This window comes from Rhopalosiphum maidis, chromosome 2 (assembly GCF_003676215.2).
Source record: "Rhopalosiphum maidis isolate BTI-1 chromosome 2, ASM367621v3, whole genome shotgun sequence".
Taxonomy (NCBI): domain Eukaryota; kingdom Metazoa; phylum Arthropoda; class Insecta; order Hemiptera; family Aphididae; genus Rhopalosiphum; species Rhopalosiphum maidis.
This window is the reverse complement of record NC_040878.1, coordinates 80263074-80284555: the sequence shown is the minus strand read 5'-3', so window position 1 is coordinate 80284555 and position 21482 is coordinate 80263074. Positions and strand designations below refer to the sequence as shown.

The 21482-nt window shown below is 28.9% G+C and overlaps 2 protein-coding genes across 8 annotated transcripts in view; one reads left to right on the top strand and one right to left on the bottom strand.

The window, feature by feature from the left end:
* The window catches only part of LOC113553311 (potassium voltage-gated channel protein eag), a 192889-nt gene that overhangs the window by 80378 nt on the left and 91029 nt on the right, over positions 1-21482 (top strand). For all 7 annotated transcript variants that reach the window (XM_026956584.1, XM_026956583.1, XM_026956586.1 and 4 more), the window contains one exon: positions 7961-8066. The gene's annotated coding sequence lies outside the window, so the exon portion shown is untranslated. The remainder of the gene's footprint in view (positions 1-7960; positions 8067-21482) is intronic.
* LOC113553313 (flocculation protein FLO11-like) lies at positions 4303-8253 on the bottom strand. The gene is made up of 2 exons (XM_026956587.1): positions 8129-8253; positions 4303-6399 (listed from the first exon to the last, which is right to left on the bottom strand). The coding sequence occupies exons 1-2, from the start codon at positions 8144-8146 to the stop codon at positions 4324-4326; spliced, it is 2094 nt and encodes a 697-aa protein (XP_026812388.1). The 5' UTR covers positions 8147-8253; the 3' UTR covers positions 4303-4323.

Here is a 21482-nt window from a genome sequence, read left to right as displayed (position 1 = left end):
ATAATGCAGACTTCGTGTTTATGATACAAAATTAAGTCTTACTGATTGGCATTTTAATATATGTATGCCTACTACATCCATATAACTATATTGAAAGTAATTCCTATGCTTAGAAACCTCTAAAATGTGCCCGTTTAATGGTGAAAAATATTATTTTAAATATATAGAATCTAAAAAAATATTGTTATGTAATAGGTTTTTGATTATTAGAGAATATTTTAACATCATCTAGCTGTTTAGTTTGTTTTATTTGACTGCTAGGTATCCTGTAAAAAAAAAAAAATGTTAGTAAGAATTTAGAATATAGTTTAAAAATTAAAATTCTCAAATTTAATCAAAATTGTATGGCTTATACTCGATTTAAGCTTTGGGAACTTCAGAACTAAATGACTATGTGTAAAAGAAAAATTAATATGTCATTTTCTTAAATCAAAGCGATCAACATATACATGTATGTAATAATTTTGTTTTTATCGTAAAAGTATAAAATATGGAATTTTTCCGTAATTAATCACGATTATTACGATTGATGGAAGATGTGAAAATCTTTTTATTTATTTCTTAGGTAATACAAAGTTATAGGCCAAAGAGAATTGAACAATAACTTACAAATTCAATATATATCGGCTCCGGTTCTAACACTATTTTTTTCATTTCGCTTTCGGCCGTAGAGTGATAATATTATTATACATTTGGTATTTTACGATCTGGTAACATTATTATTATTATTATTGGTTTGTTGTTATTAATATTATTATGTACATATTATTATTTATAACGTTAGACAGTCATGAAAACACGAGTGAATACAACAGAGATGAATAATGCATACGGCTTTAATGCAGTATCGCACCCGCGATCACGAGGGCGGTTGTTCACGCAGATGTTGTGTTTGTGTGTACGTATAATAATAATACTAATATGATGATGGAACGACGACAACAATGACGGCGGTGGTGTGTCGATTAGGAAAAGGATGAGGCAGCGGTGGATACACTTTGTGGCGTCCCGAGGGCCGTGAAAGAAACCGTGAGATAGGTTTTGAGAGATGAGAAGGAAGAAAAAAAATCAGCGATCCCTCTCAAGCCAGGTGCGACTCGTCGGCAATCCACTACAGAGTATTGCGTCTTATTATAAAACATATTGTTATATGGGTTCTGGTGGGTTGGTATATTATGAAATTTCGTGGAATATTTCGTGCAAAAACAAGGCGTCGAAACATTCGGTGAAAATTGCATTTATATGTACAGGCTGAAGTACAACGCGGAGATCGATCATATTCGCAATGATAGAGAAGAAGAACCAACCCTGCATTGGTAACTTAATAATGTTATAATTGAATGCATAGTCCAACACCCTCCGGAGAAAAATGTATTAAACCTCGTTGAAAATGCATTTAAAGTATGAAATACTTCTTATGAGCATACATTTAAACTAAGTTCGCAAACTCGTTAGTCAATTTCTCGGTCATGGATTTGTTCAATTCAAGTTTATCTGGGGAAAATTGACTTAAAATTATTTTATTTTTTTTAAAAGTCAACTAGAATTCTATTGTCATGATGGTTATATTAAAATGTAATAACACGCAATAAGTACAAGACTAATAACGGCATAAATACATGTGGGCTTGTACGTTACTTTGAATTTCAATATATAAAAATTAATTGATTTTTTTTTTGTTATCAAAGTTTTAATAAAAATTATTAATCTATTTAAAAAATATGGATGTAACGTTCTCCAAAATAAATACAAGGTTATTATAGCTTGGCGTCTAATAACTTTTAAGATGAAACTTAGATAGATCTCAAACAACATATTTTGAGAAAATTACTTTGTCGTATTTTTTTTTTTTTATGTATTTATTAATATATCTATTATATATGTAATAATTATATTACAATCACACGATGCCGTGGTAATAATTTAATATTATAAATAATTATCGTGTTTTTAAGTTATAATATTATTTAATATCTTACGCGTAATCAAAGTGGCCGCCGGGAAAACAATATTTTGGACCATCCCATTGCATAATTCATCACATTATAAGATGTATAAAGTCCGAAAAATGCCAAACATTGTTGGAGGCACTCAATCCTTATTTTCCCTTAAAAATAATATATTATTATACGATCCGAAACAGCAAAAATGGTACTTTTATTAGTATATATGTATGTATGCATCGGCGTGGTGAAGAGCAAGTTGTATGGCCCTATGGGTCAATGCATTATCGAAGAGGTTGTTTGAAATATAAATGATTGCGGAAAGCTTCGACCCTCGTCTAACGGATGAAAAGTCAAAATGACCGTAAAATTTAAATTCAGATATCGGTGTATTACGACGGTTTTCCTTGAGGGTTGAAAGTGCACCAACACTGCCATCAAATTTCATCATACATTTAAAATAAAATCCATCGCCGAGAAAGTATGTACGTTCGGAAAATCGTATACAGAAGACTAAAGGTTGATAAATTCACTTCATCATTTGTTATAAAAGAAAAATTAAAATATTATCTCGCGGAATGCACAAGAACTATATTATTTCTCTTTGTTTTGAAAGTGATATCATACAAGAGGTATAATATAACAAAATATATACAATACGTGGACCCAAATAAAAGTAGAATATTCTATAACGTGAAATGTCGTGTACAATAAATAGATGATTAAAGCATCACGTCGTCGTCGTCCATTTATATACGAGTGTTGCTTTCCCTAAAAAAATTAATAATTATATTAGTGCATACAAGTTTAATTACTAACACAATAGAACATAAAGCTATACAGTTATTATTCTAGTGAGATTGTGGAACATTTCTCAATAAATACCATGCATCACGATGTCGTGTTAACTGACGTCATCGTTTTGCCATAAGACAATTAAAAAATTTCAACATATTATTACTTACGATATAATATAAAAGTCAAATATTGATTATTTTAAATTCATCACATTGTTCTTAATACCTAACCTAACCTGTTCGTACCGTTAAATATGTTTGTCTTGGAAATTATAATAGGTATATTATACAATATTTGACGCAATTGGTGTGCGATAAACGTGCAGAGCATTAAAACTACTTGCAGCCGTTGTGCGTAAGTTGTTATCGACCGGTTGAATTTAGTATTAATATTTATATATATTTTTTTTGTTTTTACACGTAAAAAAGGAACTACAATACTACGATGGTTCGTAAATATTAGTACATTCATACTGTACCTAGCAAAGAAATTGATTCTACCCTATAACCTCTACCCGACATTAAATAAATGTGTCACTGATAAATATTTGTATACAAAACGTTTTTATAAACTTACAAACACTCTACATATTTTAGTATATATTTGTCAAATCTTCGGGTGTATCCGCCATGAAACATTTTTATCTAATTGAAACTTAATAAAAGTAAGATGCATTGAAAAAAAATACAAGATATTTTTTAGATACTGTATTGCTTTTTTAAAATATTTTTTTCAGTAATTTTAATAAAAAATTATACTACTAGGTTGGCTACATCATAGATTTTATGAAATCATTTTATATTATTCGTGAGTTGTCACTTAATCAATAATATTTTTTTTTAAATATAAAAGCAACAATAAAATTATACATTTTTATAATTAATTATGTATCCAGATTTAAAAATAATCCTAATTTGTTTATATTGAATTGCGGTTATAATAAAACAAATATAATTAACATATAATAGACGAATGATGATGGAAAATATTTGTGTGTATTAAATAGCAATTCTTCTGTTAAAAATTCCTCAAAAATTAGCCTTGAATAGGCGTGATGATAGCCCTTTTCCCTTTTTCTAAATGCATTATATGATACACCAAGTGTACGATTCGCCGGTTATTATTTTTATTATTGAACCAAGAATAGGAAAACAATATTGTCTTTCCTTAAGACGCGGTTAACAGATATTTATTTTTTTTTTGTCACGGAACCACCTATTTTATTTTCAAAACAAACACACAGTTTGGCTGTTGTGGAAGTAATTGGCACTGTAAATATACTTCCGTTTGCATTTATGTTCACACCAGTAAACACACACAGAAGACCTCGAAAAAGTAAACACCATAGAAATTGGTTTTCATAAATACACTTCAGTGGGGTGGTATTGACTCGATATTATGGTGTTTTTTTTTTTTTTAAGTAAGGGTCACATAATTATCAAATAAAGAAATCACTATATAATTATATGTTTTATACTTATTATATACAGATAACGTGTTTATTAAAATATAATAATATGATATAGTATAGCTTTTATGAAAAGTAAATATTACAGTGTCGTGGTGAAAACATTTTGAAAGTTTATTTTTTACCAACATCAAGATTATCAATCTGCTGAGACTCAACATTGGCTGATCCTCCAACGGAAACTTGTCGGGCTACTGCTTCAAAGTCAGACGACTCGTACTGAGGTGAAGACGATGATGCTATATATCTAGCTGTTGACGACGGGACAGGTGTTGAGGAACCGTAGAAAGACTGTTGCCCAAAACCATACGAGCCACTCTCCTTAGCTAGGCCAGATCCGGAATATTGAGATTTGATAAAGTCAGATCCAGCGTAATCAGATTCAGTTTGTCTAGATCCAGACACTAAGGAAGATTGGTAGAGGAGATTGTCAGTGGCTGGAGCTACGGTCGAACCGAAACTATACGAGCCACTCTCCTTAGCTAGGCCAGATCCAGAATATTGAGATTTGATAAAGTCAGATCCAGCGTAATCAGATTCAGTTTGTCTAGATCCAGACACTAAGGAAGATTGGTAGAGGAGATTGTCAGTGGCTGGAGCTACGGTCGATCCGGAAGCATATGACTTATACGATCCTTGCTGCACGACGATCGGTGACTGTTGATAATAGTGGACAGTGGCAAAACGTTGAGCTGGGGTTTGAACGGGTACTGGGACCTTGACCTCGTACGGAACGGCTACAGGGTACGGAACCTTCTTTTCAACCGGATACGGTACTGGTCTGTCGACGTTCACGGGCACCCTGACCTGGACGGGAACTGGCACGTTAACTGGCACTTCGTATTTCACCGGATACGGGATACGTTTTTCAACAGGATATGGGACTGGCTTTTCGACTGGATAGGGCACAGGTTTCTCAACAGCATATGGAACTGGGCGTTCGACAGCAACAGGGTATGGCACAGGTTTTTCGACTGGATACGGACGGTCGACATTAACACGAACTGGATAAGGTACTGGTTTCTCGACTGCGTATGGCACAGGTTTTTCATATGGCACGCTTACCGGGTATGGCCGGTCAACGGGCACTCGAACCTCGTATGGTACTGGTTTATCGACCGGATAGGGGACACGTTTCTCTACTTCAACTGGATACGGGCTCGGAACGGGTACAGCTCGGTCAACGTTTACACGAACTGCGTATGGAACATGCCTCTCAACAGTTACTTGGTATGGGTGTGGAACGCGCACCAGCACTGGATACGGGATACGTTTTTCGATTTGAACGTAGTACGGTACTGGTACTTCTCGGTTGATGGTAATTTCATGAGCTGGAGATGGTGCAGAGTATCCTCCGGACTGAGCGAAGGCACTTCCCTGGGAATAAGTGAACTGAGAAGGAGCGGACTGGGATCCAACCGTGGCGTAGGATTTAACTGAAACTTCTGGGCCAGAAGACACACCACTAAACGCAAACGGTAAAGGAGTGGACTGAGATTCGACCACGAATGGAGCGGGAGTGGGCTGAGAGTAAGATGTAGCGATGGACTTAAACGAGTTTTCTGGTGTGGATGATGAAGCGCTGTATTCTAATGGAGCAGGAGTAGACTGGGATTCAAATGTGGAGAAAGGCTTAACTGAAACTACTGGAGAAGATGACGAATCACTAAACGCGAATGGTGTAGGGGTGGATTGGGATTCGATGGCGAAAGTAGAAGGAGTGGAATGGGAATAGAACGTGGCGATGGACTTGAACGAGTCCTCTGGTGCTGATGATGGACCACTGTATGTTAGTGGGGTTGGAGTAGATTGCACTGAACTGAACTCAAACGATGGAGGAGATGACTGAGTACTATCCGAGAACAAAGCTGGTGCAGACGATGAACTACTGTAGGCGAATGGTACAGGTGTAGACTGCAGCGATCTGAATATGAACGGAGCAGGGGTTGGTTGAGTTCCGTATTTAAATGGAGCCGGGGTAGACGAGAGGCTGAATGACTTGTCTCCGAATGAGAATGCGGAAGGATGAGAATAAGCCACGTTCGTGTGACTATCGGTTGCGGACGCAAGATCGCCAAAGTTGTTCGACTTTTGGGATTCTGTTTTATGGCATGGTTTGACGTTTTTTAGGTGTATGACATCACCGATCGCACTGGATACAATAAAAAGTCCTAGGACGACTGCTTGAAACTAAAAGACAAAATTGTAGTTTAGCTTAAGAGTAGACATTTGCATTCATTTTTATTTGTAAAAAACAGTATCAATAACGTCGACTGATGAGTACACGGCGTATGTTATTAGTTCATATTATACAGAAATCTTGATTTTGAAAATACTTCTTAATTATTACATTATTACTAATTGTTTTTAGGCTTTTTTTATATTCTTAGTTAAAATGTCTCAAATATATTTCTGCAATATTATGACAACTTTTGATAATTGAATAACTATATTTTTTTAAACTAAATTAATACCTACGATTTATAAGTAGACATATTTAAGATTTTCGTCGATCAAATAATTGAAAAAAAAAATTATTTTTAATTTTGAACAATTATATAGTACCTTCTTTTCGTCTATTATTATTTTAATTTTGCAATCTTTAATTTAATAGTATATTTATTTATTTTAAGAATAATATAAAGATTTAAAATTACAAACTGAAAAAGTACCAAATACGTAATATGATTAAATAAATCATATTGTTTTTGATAAAATAAATATATAAAGTTTAATTAAATTAAATTGTAGTATTATAAATATTTATAAGTATTTTGTTAACAGTTATAATTTTGAGATAAGTTTCTAAAATAAATATTTTAAATAATTTAAAAAATAAATTATTTTAAGTTTTTGATTTCAAAATATTAAAAATGTATGACAAATATAAATAATAAGTACACAGTACACGTGTCATTAAAATTAATTCATACTAATAAATAATGTTATTAATAACGAGCTACATAAGATTAAAGACGAAACACACATAATATTTATTTATTTGTTACTATTTAATAATAATTTTCTACAGTTAATATTGTATGTTATTGTAGATTTGTTTATTACTTAAACACGAAAAAATAAAAAATAAATAGATCTTTGTGAAACAATCGTCTAAATTGGCCAACGAAGTGTACTTATTGTTTGATAATAAAATGTAAACAAGTACCTAACTAAATAATATATTACTATAGTTGTAAATGTAATTCCCTAAAAGAACTCGAAAAGGCTTTTATGCCCTTAAGATTTAAAATATCGCAGATTTAAAATGCTCTTATATTTTTTAAATTCAAAAATAAATTACAAGAATGCATAATTTCAATTAATTTTAATCTGTAAAATGTAATTTTCCATCGTCTTGATTTTCACGTCAAAAAATTAAGATTGATAAATAATATTATTTTGTTTGGTTAAAATTTTAGCATCTTACATAGTTACTTTTTGAAAAAAAAAAATTAAAAAAACCTTCATTTCAGTATTAGAATGTTCTAAAATTTTCAAAAATATTAACTTTCTAAATTTTCAATTTTTATTGAATAATACATGAAACGTATGTATTATATTACAAATTTAACATTGTTTAATTTCGGTAAACAAAACAAAGCATTTTAGAATCCCAACCTTATATATTATGTATTATCATATTGTATTTAAAAGTAATCCGTTTTCATAACGATATAATCACAATATATATGAAGATAACAATAACTATACTTTATACGTTTAATTTAATGGTTTTTTTTTTTTTTAGATAAAAAGGAAACGAAATATTTTTCGGTCGTTGCCGTCCATTTGGTCGGTGTATCATCTCTCAAGAGTATTCAGAAACAAAAATCGGCGAAGCGTCCAATAATTGAGTAAGTAAATATTACAACTAAAATAATAAGTATTTACAGTACAGTTATAGTATAATACTCACCACAATCGTGGTAGCCATCGTGAACTTGACTGTCGACGTGTTTGTTCGTCGATCGAGTCGCTGCAGTTACCAACTACAACTGCTGCAAGACGACGATAATAGTGCACTGTACTCTGACGATTATGGTGTTTAATATATATATAATATCTTCAGAAGTTTTAGCGCATCTTTTCATATTGTCTCCCGAAAACCAGTAATTCGAGATGGGAGAATGTTAATTTTTTTTTTTTAATTCTCAACGAATCTTTTATAGGTTATAATAATAATAATATTATAATGTTGATACAAAAAAGATAAACTTTTATTACTTGTCGTTTTCTGATTCATCTTCAGTTGTTTTTGATACTATATTTGTACATAATTTAAACTCATTACCATACAAACATTATATATACATATATGTTTTCAGTTTATCGATTTTTTAAACTTTTTTTCTGAGGTTTTTGATGTATAAAATCGAATAAAATATTTATAGTTCATAATTAGTTATATTTTCAAAATATGTAAAATTAAATTTATAAAAACCAAAACTAATTATTATCTTGAGATATTTACGTACTTATCAAAAATCCAAGAAAAATATTCAGCCTAGGATATGGAATTTAAAATATTGTAAAGTATAGTATAACTTATTTTTCAAAAACGTTTTGTACTAATAATTTAAAATTATGTACAATAATAAATGTTTTTAAAAACATTAACATTCACTGAGAAAATGGACTGTTTAATGGTAACTGCATAAAATAACCAATTTGTTTATAACGTAATACGCAATACCACGTAATACCACATCACAGTTTCCTTAAACATTTTCTAAAAATGAGATGTTAAGAAAAAAAAGCTTATAAAAAAATACAAATACAATCGATCCATTTTTTTGCTATAAATATTATTACGATTCGTTTTCTTCATTTATGTAATTCATGTTTTTTATTTTACCAAAAACCGGTTGTTCACACTATTTTAACTCGGTTACGTCTCTTGAAATGTTGCATAGTCCGACACGCCACTGTACCGTAAGTTTCGCGTTTTAATCCTGTCGACCTTTCTTGATATCCGAACGTTCTACGACTATATTATATCATATTACACCAATTTAATATTAATAATTAAAATTACGATGAATATTGTATTTTTTTACGTTCACACCTATGCATGGACCAGATTGATATATAAATGTATATATGTGTATATATATATATATAATCAATGTATTCGTCGCTAAATTTTTTTTTTTTTACTAAATTGTGTGCTTCTGTGGTTGTACTTTGTTGATTTAGATAGTACTATTTATTATTTGATGACTTATTTATGACGTTAGTTATCGTTATGATTATTAAAGATTTCGTGTAAATTATCCGTAAAATAAATATACTACACCATTAATAAGAAGTTATATTTTGTTTAAATACACAAAGCAATTTTAAAGAAAACACTTTTTTAATATTATCTGTATTTAATATTTTAAATTATTCGTGCTCGTATTTTAAACAGAAAATATCTGTAAGTAGATTAGACATCGTTTTTCAAATTTCAATATGATAAAATAATAATAATATAATATTTCGTATTGCTTTAAAATTATATAACGTAAGTTTTTTTGTGTTTGACATCATACATATAATTATTACGCCTACCATCGATCGTTTATTCACTTACTCATTTTTTGTTGCGCTGCAATTCGAATACCAACGTAGTTCTACAAACTATTTTATCTTTTACTTTTAAGAGTTGACTTTTTGTGTACACACCCCATTACACACATCACACTACTGCGTCATAAAAATGCGTTGTGAACATCTCGAGATTTTTCTTCGAGCTCTCAACTCGCTGCATTTTTATAATATTTAATATTTCGAAAACGCGATGATCGTATTAAAAAATAAATATATAAACTTATTTCTTTTCGACGTGAAACGAGTAGCGGTGCCGAACACTGCACTTTTTCGCATACATATGCACAAGTCGAATGCAAATAAATGTCGTTTAAGGGACCTCCATCACAGTTTTGGTCAAAAACTACTCATTAAAATCCTACAAACTGTAGGAAGTAACAACCTGCCGATTACAATTATTCTGAAAAAATTTCAAACTCTCTATACCGTGTACGAGTGAACGAGAAGTTGTGTTTTTATTTTCTCTTTTGAATATGTATGTAAAATATAATATGGTTTAAAAATTAAAACGTTTAAAAAATATTATGTTACAATATTATATTTAATTATTTAAAAGTAATTAAAAATTAATTTTCTCCGGTTGTCCCCTTGTAAATACTACAAACAACTCAAATAATTTTACTGAATAGTAATTGGAAGTAAAGTAGGTACTATTGATGTAATTAGGTGGAATCGTCAAATAATTGAATGAAGAATAAAACATTTTTTCATGGTCACAAAATATATTTCCACGTGCATAATAGACTTCCATATATTAACTAGTAGTATAACCAATATACATAATGTACTCGTATAATATATATTTATTATTTTATTAATATGCTTTTAAAATAAAACAAAAATTAATTTACACTCTTTGATTTAACAAAGTATTACCCTGCCTGGTGATGAAGAGGTTTAGACACGGAGTTCACCCTTCTCGGTATGTCAATGATATTTACTACACCCACACTAATGATAATTTATCACGAATACATCGACATATTAAGTAGTCTATAGAATATATCTTGGAGTATATATTAGTTACGACTTACAAGGTTTTTTAAAAACCAATTGTTTAGGGTCAGTTGTACCACAATGGTTTCTACTCGAGATTAAATAAACTTGATTTAAAAATTAAACTGAGTTTAAAATTTGTCATGTTGTTCAATAGTAGCTTAAGCTACGGATAGTTAAAATAGGTTTATCAAAGCGGTCAGTGGACTTATACCTTATTGGAATACAATAAAATAAAATAGCATATAATACATGAATTAGGCAAACTAAATGATTTACTGCATAATGTTTACATTTTAGCGTTATTTAATATTTTAATATATAAATATAGGTCCTATACTCGTAATTATTTAATTTTCACTAAAGAAATTGTTTCAACACAAATTATGAGTATTATATTATATCAAAATACATGGATCTATAATAGTAAAAGTATTGCAAAACCTAGTTTAAACTATCAATATCAGTGGTTTAACAAAACTTGCTTTTAAACTAGGTTTAAGTGTTAAACTAGTCTTGTAAACATATGTTATGATCTTAAACCTAGTTTAAGAAAAATCTAGTTTAAACTTAGTTTAAACTATTTTAGTACAACTGACCCAAAGTGGTATGTGTAAAAATATAACAAAACGTGTTAGATATTCAATTGGTGCGCATATAACTACGCTACTTTCACGATCCGTTTTTTATACTATTGTCACTACCAGAACTCGATATGTAAATGTATTGTACGTCGTTTTTGATTTATTCAGACGCTCTACGTATTATTATTATTATTATTACTAGTATATAGCAGTTTAGCCGAAGTCAGCAAACAATTCGCGTAGATGAAATATTTTCTTCCACTATAATGTGCTACATTGCTAGATTTTTTTTTTAAGATTACCTTACAATTCTTTAAGACACACATTTTTGTCGTACACAACACAACTCATGTTTGTTTTTTTAATACTATTACAACTAGTGTGGCTCTACCTTTAAAATGTAAATGTTTATATTTATTTCAACATAATCACAGTGTTGTTACCATTATTATGATTATTATAATTATAGCGGTAAAGAACGACAACATTTTGTTCAAATAAATAATAAAAATTCTCTAAGTAGCACATTATCATAAATTTAAAAAAAAATGATTTCGATATTCTTTAATTTTAGTCTTTTTTTATACGAGTATTAATAAAAAACTACAATTTTTAAAATAACAATAAAATCTAATCATAAATTCCCTAAATAGTTCATTACATCATACTGACATTATTTGATCATTAGAAATATTATTTTAAGTATTATATTCTAATATTTTAAATATCCTAGTACTCCACAAAATTATGCTACTAAGTTTTATAGGTTAATGGTAATCTGACATGTATAATATTAAATTGTCGACTTTATTCGTATATTTTTCTCATCTTTTGGTTATTTTTGTGTTACAACGCTTCACATTTTTACACTGTTTTACATTAATAAACAGGTTTCCACATAAATAAACTCTCAAAAATCGAAAATATTAGTTTTCACAATAACTATAGCGATTATATTAATACGATTTCATATAGACAATTATGTATAACGTTATATTTTGTTTTATATATTATTTTATTTTATTAAATTTTCTAACAACGTTTTCCTTACATGTGTTTATATATTTTTGTAATAATTTATTTCGCGGATCAATAATTTCAATTTCACTGCAAACGAAACATTATTATTATTATTATTATTATCGGTTATCATTATATAATTTGTATCAGCATTAGTATATTAGTGAAAATAATTGAAGTATCAATCGATATCGGTCTTATTAAAAAATATTTATAACACTTATCCATAAACTACTATGATATACTACATGTAATCTATACTACTGTGCATACTATATATTATGCACTTAAAAATTACCAAACATTATTGTTATCACTTGACATTTTTAAAATAATTATTTCTAACAATGTAGATTATTTTCAATGATTTATAATTTATATACATTGATATGATTATCACTATTGTTTTTCTTTTAGCTGGTAGGTATACATAATAATTATACGTTTTGGAATACGAAGGTATTTTTTTTCTTTGACTTGTTTATTTGTAGTATTAACAAAAATAAAATTCCATCATCTTCAAAATTAATTTTTCTTCGTGAAATGATTATTTTTTTTTGTTTTATTTCTGATAAATGAAACTTAAATATTTTTAAAGTCTTTAATATTTTCCGAGTTTTTGAAAAACTACCTAAATTATTCTTAACTTGGTCATCCAATATTTTACAAACTATAATTCGATAGTTACAATAAAAGAACGAACTTATTACATACGATTTAACATATTATCAAATTGTCATACTATAACATGATATAACATATACGTAATACGATAATATGATGGTTTGATAATTTTGTGGATATTTTCAGTAAGTAAAACAGTATTAAGATTACGCATGCAACATAAAAAATTAACATCATATAAACAAACGATATTAATTATATAAATATTATCATATTCGATTCCATTACTTTAATCAAAATTAGATTTAAATGTAAGATGCCACGTAAATATTTGTTTATAGGTATACCTAATGATGACATTTTAAATGTATAACTATACAATATCGTCAAATGCTTCCAAATGAAATTCTTTCAACAATAATATTTAAATTCAAATGTTAAGATTAATATTTATATTGTAGAAACAGGGCTAATATAATTATTTTTATAATAATATGTAAATACGCGAAAAAAATGTAATAGTTTAAAATTACTTTATTAAATGATGACATTTCGTATTTTTTTCTTACCCCAATTCATAACTATTATAGGCTGAAATATCATAAAAATATAGTGTCTAAATGACGTGTCACTCTACAAACAGAGTTTTATAATGGCCTATGTTATGAAAATAATATTTTCACAGCTATATTATTTGCGACAATCATACCGTTTTAGTCATTCGGAATGAATCGTAGCATATAAAAGATTGTCAAGAGTACACTTTCTTTTCAACAATTTTTTATTTTATTCGAAGAATTCGTCCACACGTCGCTTTTTACTTTTTGTTTGAGTCGACTATAAAACAATTACAACAGAATACACATATACGTACTCGTAGATGATTCGCGTTGTTATCATGCACGTTTTAAAACACTGGTATATATAAATAAATGGCACCTACTCCATCACACGCTGTATTAATAATGGTGACGTAATAACTGAATTTAAATCATTATTGAAATTTTTGTTTGGACATCGCAGTAAATATATAGGTAATACGGACGTTATTATAACATCGAATCAATTATAACACCTTACGAATTGAAATTCACATAATTAAATATTGACTTGTACATTCTATTCAATATACATAATACGCTAATCACAATAATATATTATGGATTATTTAGTTATATACTTATATTAAGGTCTATGATATCTTGACATTTTCACGTGTTCTTGTTTCGTTGCCAAATAAGATATTCTTAACAAATAAAATGCATTGATTTTTTTTTTTCATTTAATCGATTATTAAACCATAACGGTAATTTAAAAACTACAATTTAATATATTATAAGGTGTAATAAGACTATTTGACAAACTTCCATCACAAATGTAACTATATTTGTTTAACAGTCCTGTCACACCCTGTACATATAACAATTATAATAGATAACAATAACAATAGTCAAACAAATAAACGAAAAGTGATAAATCGATACTTTACTGTCATTTAATCTAATCCTAAAAATATTATCATCATGGATGAGAACATTAAATTTTCTCGAATCGTTTATATTGCGTCCATTTCAACCATTTTAAATTTACATTAATCAATTTTATTCCCTCATCCTAAATATATCGATAAATGGTATCTCCACCCCCCCCCCAAAAAAAATGAAATATAATTAGTTATTCTTTGTACGACTTTTATAATAAATATTTTTTTAAATCCATCAAACATCGTAGCTCTAGAAAATGTATTGATAATAAATCGATTTCTGACGTAGTCTTTGTAAAGGTAAACCATAATATTTGTGTGGGTAAACCAAAAATTACAAAACGTGACTAGGATCCTTAAAAAAATATTAATGCTCGTTTTTTTTTCAAACTTAGTGTAACGATTGAGATGGATGGTGACTTCAGACGAAAGTAGGAAGACTAGTCCAATGAATACCGACAAAATTGTTAGCTATGTTGAAATAGTAATATAATATAATATAACCTGTCATGATCATTATTACCTGTCCATAGCCCAAGATCGTTAATAAAATGTCATCGTATTTGTCGTGACCGCTTTACTTTAAATGGACTGTGTTTGAGAAAATGATAAAGCACTCTGACAAGAGTTTTTCGAGTGCATCCCAAAATGACCTTTATAATGCCCCGAGCTCCCGAGTGCATCTTGAAAAAGATATATATATATACCGGATGAGTCCTGCAAAAAAACAACTTTAATTAACATTATCTTAATGCGTTCAATTTCGTATAGACCTACCCAAGGTGCTGTACACAGAGATGATCTAGCTTACACCATGGAAATATTTGAACTTACATTCAACAGTTTTAAATTTGAGAATTATACTAAATCGGTGTACTTTTTTTTTATATATATTTTTAATAATAGGTACTTATTTTTCAATAGACCAATATTATACGTTGGATTTTTTTACAAAATCTAATTTTAATAATTTATAAGTCTTAAATATCTTAATGTTTTCTTCGATGGGTGTAATCAATTCTTTTGAATCACCTGCAGTGGTGAAGTATAAATAGGTACTGAAATAGAGCTGAAACGAAACCGAAAATTCCAAGAACCTCCATTCCAGTCCCTAGAATATTTGTGTAAAAAATGTACGATAATAATTACGAGTATATACAATTTATATAAACGGAAATACGAACGCTAATAAATTACGGGGTGGGAGTTGAGTTTGTGGTTGCCACTGCAGCTATGGTTACGGGTAAAAATATCGAGTAAAATAAAGCGTAAGTATCCAGAAGTAGAAAAACGGCTGGGAAGAAAATACAACATTATGTAGGTATAATATATTATAGAATTATATTGTAATATTATGCGCGTGGCCAAAAACGGGATTGAAAAATGTATTAATTTTAATTCGATTTTCACGAACGCGTATTAAAAAAGTAATATTATTTTATAAAATGCCTGCAATGGTACAGTAACAATTTACTTACTATTTGTTGTAGTGGGTTTTAGCAATTGATTGGTTTTAAAAAAGTTTATTACTTTATACTCTTTATAGGGGTTGTTTTTTATATCACACAAACATTAATTATTTGTTTGTTTGTTTTTGATGAACTGTTCTGACACAGCTTGGCTTGTATATTAATCGGATGTGATGAAGACGGATTCATTGTTGCAGTATGGCAGCTATAGTCATGTAATTTTTTTTATGCATGTGTGTGAATCATAAATATTGTCGTTATTAAGTCTCATTGTTATTATGCAGACTTGGCGCCCGGAAAGTCAATATCAAATAAAAAATAAAAATAAAAATAGAATTTCCGGTTGGTTTGAGAAACGGAAGTGTAGTCCATAGTTCAAACGGCATTGTCGTTTTTCAATATTATTGTTATTTTATTATTGTTTGAACGAAAAAAAATTATTATAAATACATGATTTTACATGATAGCAAAAATCAATGAAAATAACAGTCGGTATAACAATGTCGGAGCGGTAGGTCGCGAGATTTGTTTTATGTAATATCGTTTGTTATGGAACAATTGAAAACTGAATTGTTCACTGCGGCCGTGGTTATAGAGAATTATTTTAAAATTGAGATCAAATACAACCTTTTTATACGATAAATAGCATACATACCATATGTTATAAATATAGAAATACTAAACAATTGTTTTTCTAAAATACTCATCTTACGGCCAACTGCTAACAATTCAAGTGGTGCTACTCAATGTGTTATATTTTATAGTTTATTATTATTATAATCATAAATATTGTATATTATTACTTAACAATATGAACAGATTTTATTCAATTAACTCGTGCGTATAAAAAAACATCAACTACATGATAATGGTAATAAAAACGACGAAAAATAAAAAACTATTTCTTTTCTAACCGTCAAAGGACGAGAATATGTACTTGTGTACATCGTTCCGGTTTTGTGCGTTTCTGAAACTTTCCTGGAAAATAATTTCTATAATTTGTGCACGTACTTACGAATATCGGAATACACTCTCAAACTAGCAATATTTTTTAACAGCCGTAGGAAAGGAGTATCACAGACTAAGAAAACCCGATTTCCTTTCCTTCTCTACAATTTTAGTAGGTATTAATAATAATACCACTTATAGTAATATAATATCGTGACATACTCCTTTTTTTTTTTGAAGCTCTCGAGTTTTGAAATAATTCATGTACTCTCCCGCAATACACGCATGTATATATCATTTTTTTTTATTTACAGAGTAATTCGCCAATACTATAATATTATTTTTTTTTCTTAATAATGCAGTAATTTTACAATCTAATTTTTAGAATCTTTAAAATTTTAATACCTAAGAAAATACTCATTTGAATTTTGAATAAAACATAACAACATTTTTAAAATAATATTATCCACTTATAATTCTAGTAAAAAAAAAAAAATGGTTTTCATTTAAAAACGGAAGTTAGTATCGTCATAGGGCACTCTTTAGTCTTTAAATAGTGCATAATATATTTAAATTTAAAAATATTGTCTTGAAGTATTATATTAAAATATTTAAAAATAAAAATTTGAATAAATTCATAATTAAATGAAAACATTTGGGTGACTTTGTGTAGGAAAACCAATGAAAAACAGTCTTTTCATCCCAAAAACGGAGCCGTCTCGTCGTCGGCTCGCGGCGCCGGGTCAGCTAGCATAGCATTCACTTTCAATCGTGAACGGACCGACCGGCGCCACTAATCCTATACGCCACCCCCATCCCTATAACAGACCAATAATCGGCCTGTCGTCCACGGTGGTGAAACGGATCCGAACTGGACGATACCTTGTATTAATAATATGTGTAACTAAGAAAAACATAATTTATCATACCGATTTTTAGACATGATATTTCAAATAAAATATTATTACTATAATTATTATATACATTGAATCATTAGCTACACATAATACATACTCATACACTGATAAAAAATATAAATATACTTCGTTAGCTTGATACTAAATTCATGGTATTATACTTACTAGTATTAATTGACATAAAGCATAAGTTAATATTTTAAAATGTGTGAATAGATTATTTTCATAAACTATTCACCATTGTGTGGGAAATTGTAATGACGCTTTAGACCATTTTAAACTTATGATAACATTTTACAATAAACTTGAACATTCAAATACAACAACTTTCTAGTTGTATTTTATCAACAATAAATCATGTAAATATTGTGAACTAAGTAATTAACTATTAATATAAAACTTATAAGTACCTAGGTCTTATATTTTCTTTTAAAAATGCAGTCTCCTTGACATTTATAACTGAATACTTTCAATTCTAACAAATATGTCTTATTAATTTTTTATTCAGTTTATAATTTTTTACAATATCTTTGAAATATTTTTCAATAAGTATATTTATTCATAAAATATAATGCATATTAGCAATTTTTATTTTTCTTTGTTATAATAAATGTAATATATAATGTAACACGTGTAATGTAGTATTATATTATGCACATTTGGCATAATTGTATAAACGACTTAAAATACATAAATTACCACTAAGTATAATATACAATATAAATGTCTAATATAAAATATCAAACTGAAAAAAATAAATTGATAAAAACCCAATAAATAGGTTTAAAAATCCAACTTAAATATATCTGAGAAAAGCTTGTTTAAAAAAATAAATATTATTATTATTATTTTGAATTTTTAATTTGTTATTAGTACTTGAAACTCGCTCAGTCGTTTGACAATTTTTTTTCTTTAATACATTTTAAACTTGAATAATTTAACTATTTTTTTCTAATTATTTATATATATATTATAGTCGAGAAAGTTTTTTAACTAATGGCTCTACATTTATTATATAATTTGGAAAAATTCAAAGTCAAATCTCATTTACTCGGGTTAACACTCGTAGAATAAACAACGAAAAATTCGATAACTTGTATTATATACATATAAAATGTATTTTGTCGTCTCGATGTTATACTCACGTGTTAATGTTGTATAAATGGTATTGCCTCCGTAGCGGTCATTTTCTCTTCAATGTCTGTGACTATTTATAAATTCCTCTGCGTACTCTTATAATGTAATTATAACATTCATTTAATTATTTTATTAAATAAGAAATGTAGTAGTATTCGAAGGCGATCGTTTCACCAGACCGAAACCCTATTTCGTCTCCGTCCTACAGGATTCGGCGACACGGGAGTGCGTGTACACAAGACTATATTATAATGATATTGTCGATCGCGATTGTGTAACGACGTAACACCGTTAAGTGTACATACACGTCTATATTGTATTATATTATATACGCGTATATATAAATTGCACGTTGCGTTTAATGACATTAGGAGGTATTGACAATATCGTAGAATATACTATACAGTAATCTGTCACCCGTTGGCACATAATTAATATGTATAGACCCTCCCGAACGCCACCTTATATTTTAAAAACATAACATAATAATAAAAATCCAGACGAGTGAGACTATTATTATATTATTATTTTATTAGATTTTGAGCCGAATAATTCGTCTTTTTGTCGTGTTTCGTTGTATTTTGAAGATATTTTCATTCTCCGACAAGCCTTAATTTATATGTAGAACGTATGTACTGGATTTAATAAAAATTTAAAATGAGGTGAACAATAATCTCTTATTTTATTCATATTGGTTCTTATTGCCATTAAAAACATTTCAGGTTGTTATTGTTATTATATAATTCATAAATTAGATAGTCTTAACAATATTAATGATATTGTTTGTAAGTATTTTTTTAATTTTATTTTATTAAGTATTTTTTTTATGGGTCTTAGATAATTTATTTTGGTGTTTTAAAACAAAATCTAGGCCCTATACTGATATTAATGGATATACTATAAGATATTATTATATTTAATATTAATGTTGATTTGGTTAAATGATATATTCAAATCATATTCATAATATCTCATATATACAGTTTTATGATTACATATGTTTTAAATATAGTACTTTCAAATTATTAATTACGCGTTAACTGTGTACCAGGTAGGTAACTAATTTACTACCTGTATTTTTACAGCTATTTTGTCGAATAAGGTTACTTGATACCCCAAATGAAATGTATATACAATATATTATACGATATTTTATATCGTATACTGACCATATAGTGTATCTCGTTCTCGCCGAATCTTTAACGTTACATACTTACATCCAATATAGTATCTTACTATACACAATTTATACTATAACAACCTATAACATCTAAGTGGTTCGACTCGGTCAGCCGTTATCATCGTAAAAATCGACGTGTAATAATTATCTCAATTACTTTTACAGCTCTGTCACTTTCTCTTTCTTCCTTCTTATGCGCCTGACTATAGACGATATGGTATTTCTTAGTATTTTCCAAATAATAAAGCGTTGTTGAGGTGGAAATTTGGAAAACCGTTGTGGTGTATAATGATAAGTTTATACCAACTACGTCTCTTCTCCGCAATTCCGTGAAATATGTCCAAGTGTATAATACCCAAAGTCGATCGTAATTGCCCGTCCCGACCTCGAGTGAGACACAAAAATAAATAATTCCACATAATATAATATAACCGCAGTATGGAGTACTGCGAGATATAGGCATGTCTTGGTAGCGTATATTTACGATGTTCTCTCGATAGGTGATGACCAAAAAAATATAAATCTCTTTTTACTCTGCACTTTTGGACCGACTTGAAACTGCCTTCTTCTAGAATTTCATCTGTCAAACAAACACGTTCTTAGTAAATCTTAAGTAAATATTTCAATAAAAAACCTCTTGCTTTTGTTGATATTGGAATAATGGTATAATATATAAGTTTAATACAATAAAATAAATATATTACAAAACATAGCAACAAAGCAAGTGTCGGGTGGCGTGACTTCCATCATATCCTCTAAATACGGTGTTAAAGGACTAGTGCACTCCGTATGCCAACTCACTTAACTTATGTGGTCTCATAAGATGTATGTAATATTATTACTATTAACTAATAAATAATTATTTTAACATTCGTATTATTATATTTTCATTTTCGTCGAGGTAAAATTATCTATTTTTACGTTATTTAGGATTAGGATACTACATGTCTTCAGAGACTCACCGTCATTAGATCTATATCAATAATAAGGCTTACACTGCAAGGAAAGAACACAAAGGATAAGAGAAAATTTTTTGTCACAGCTTTGTGAAGTAATACCGAGTATATCTATGCGTTATTAACCATTTATTGATAATTTTCTTGAAATTACATTGCGACTAAAGATTTGTCATAGTACTTTCAAATTTAACAATTTACAGATTAAATAATCGTATAACGTTTTACTACATAATGCATGAATGTTTATTAAAAATTAAAAAAAATATATACAATTATTGCAGATGATACAAACGTCTGAAATCGACGATTCACCGCTAAAACGAGTTCTCGAATCTTGCTGTGATTACGCAACAATCAAAAG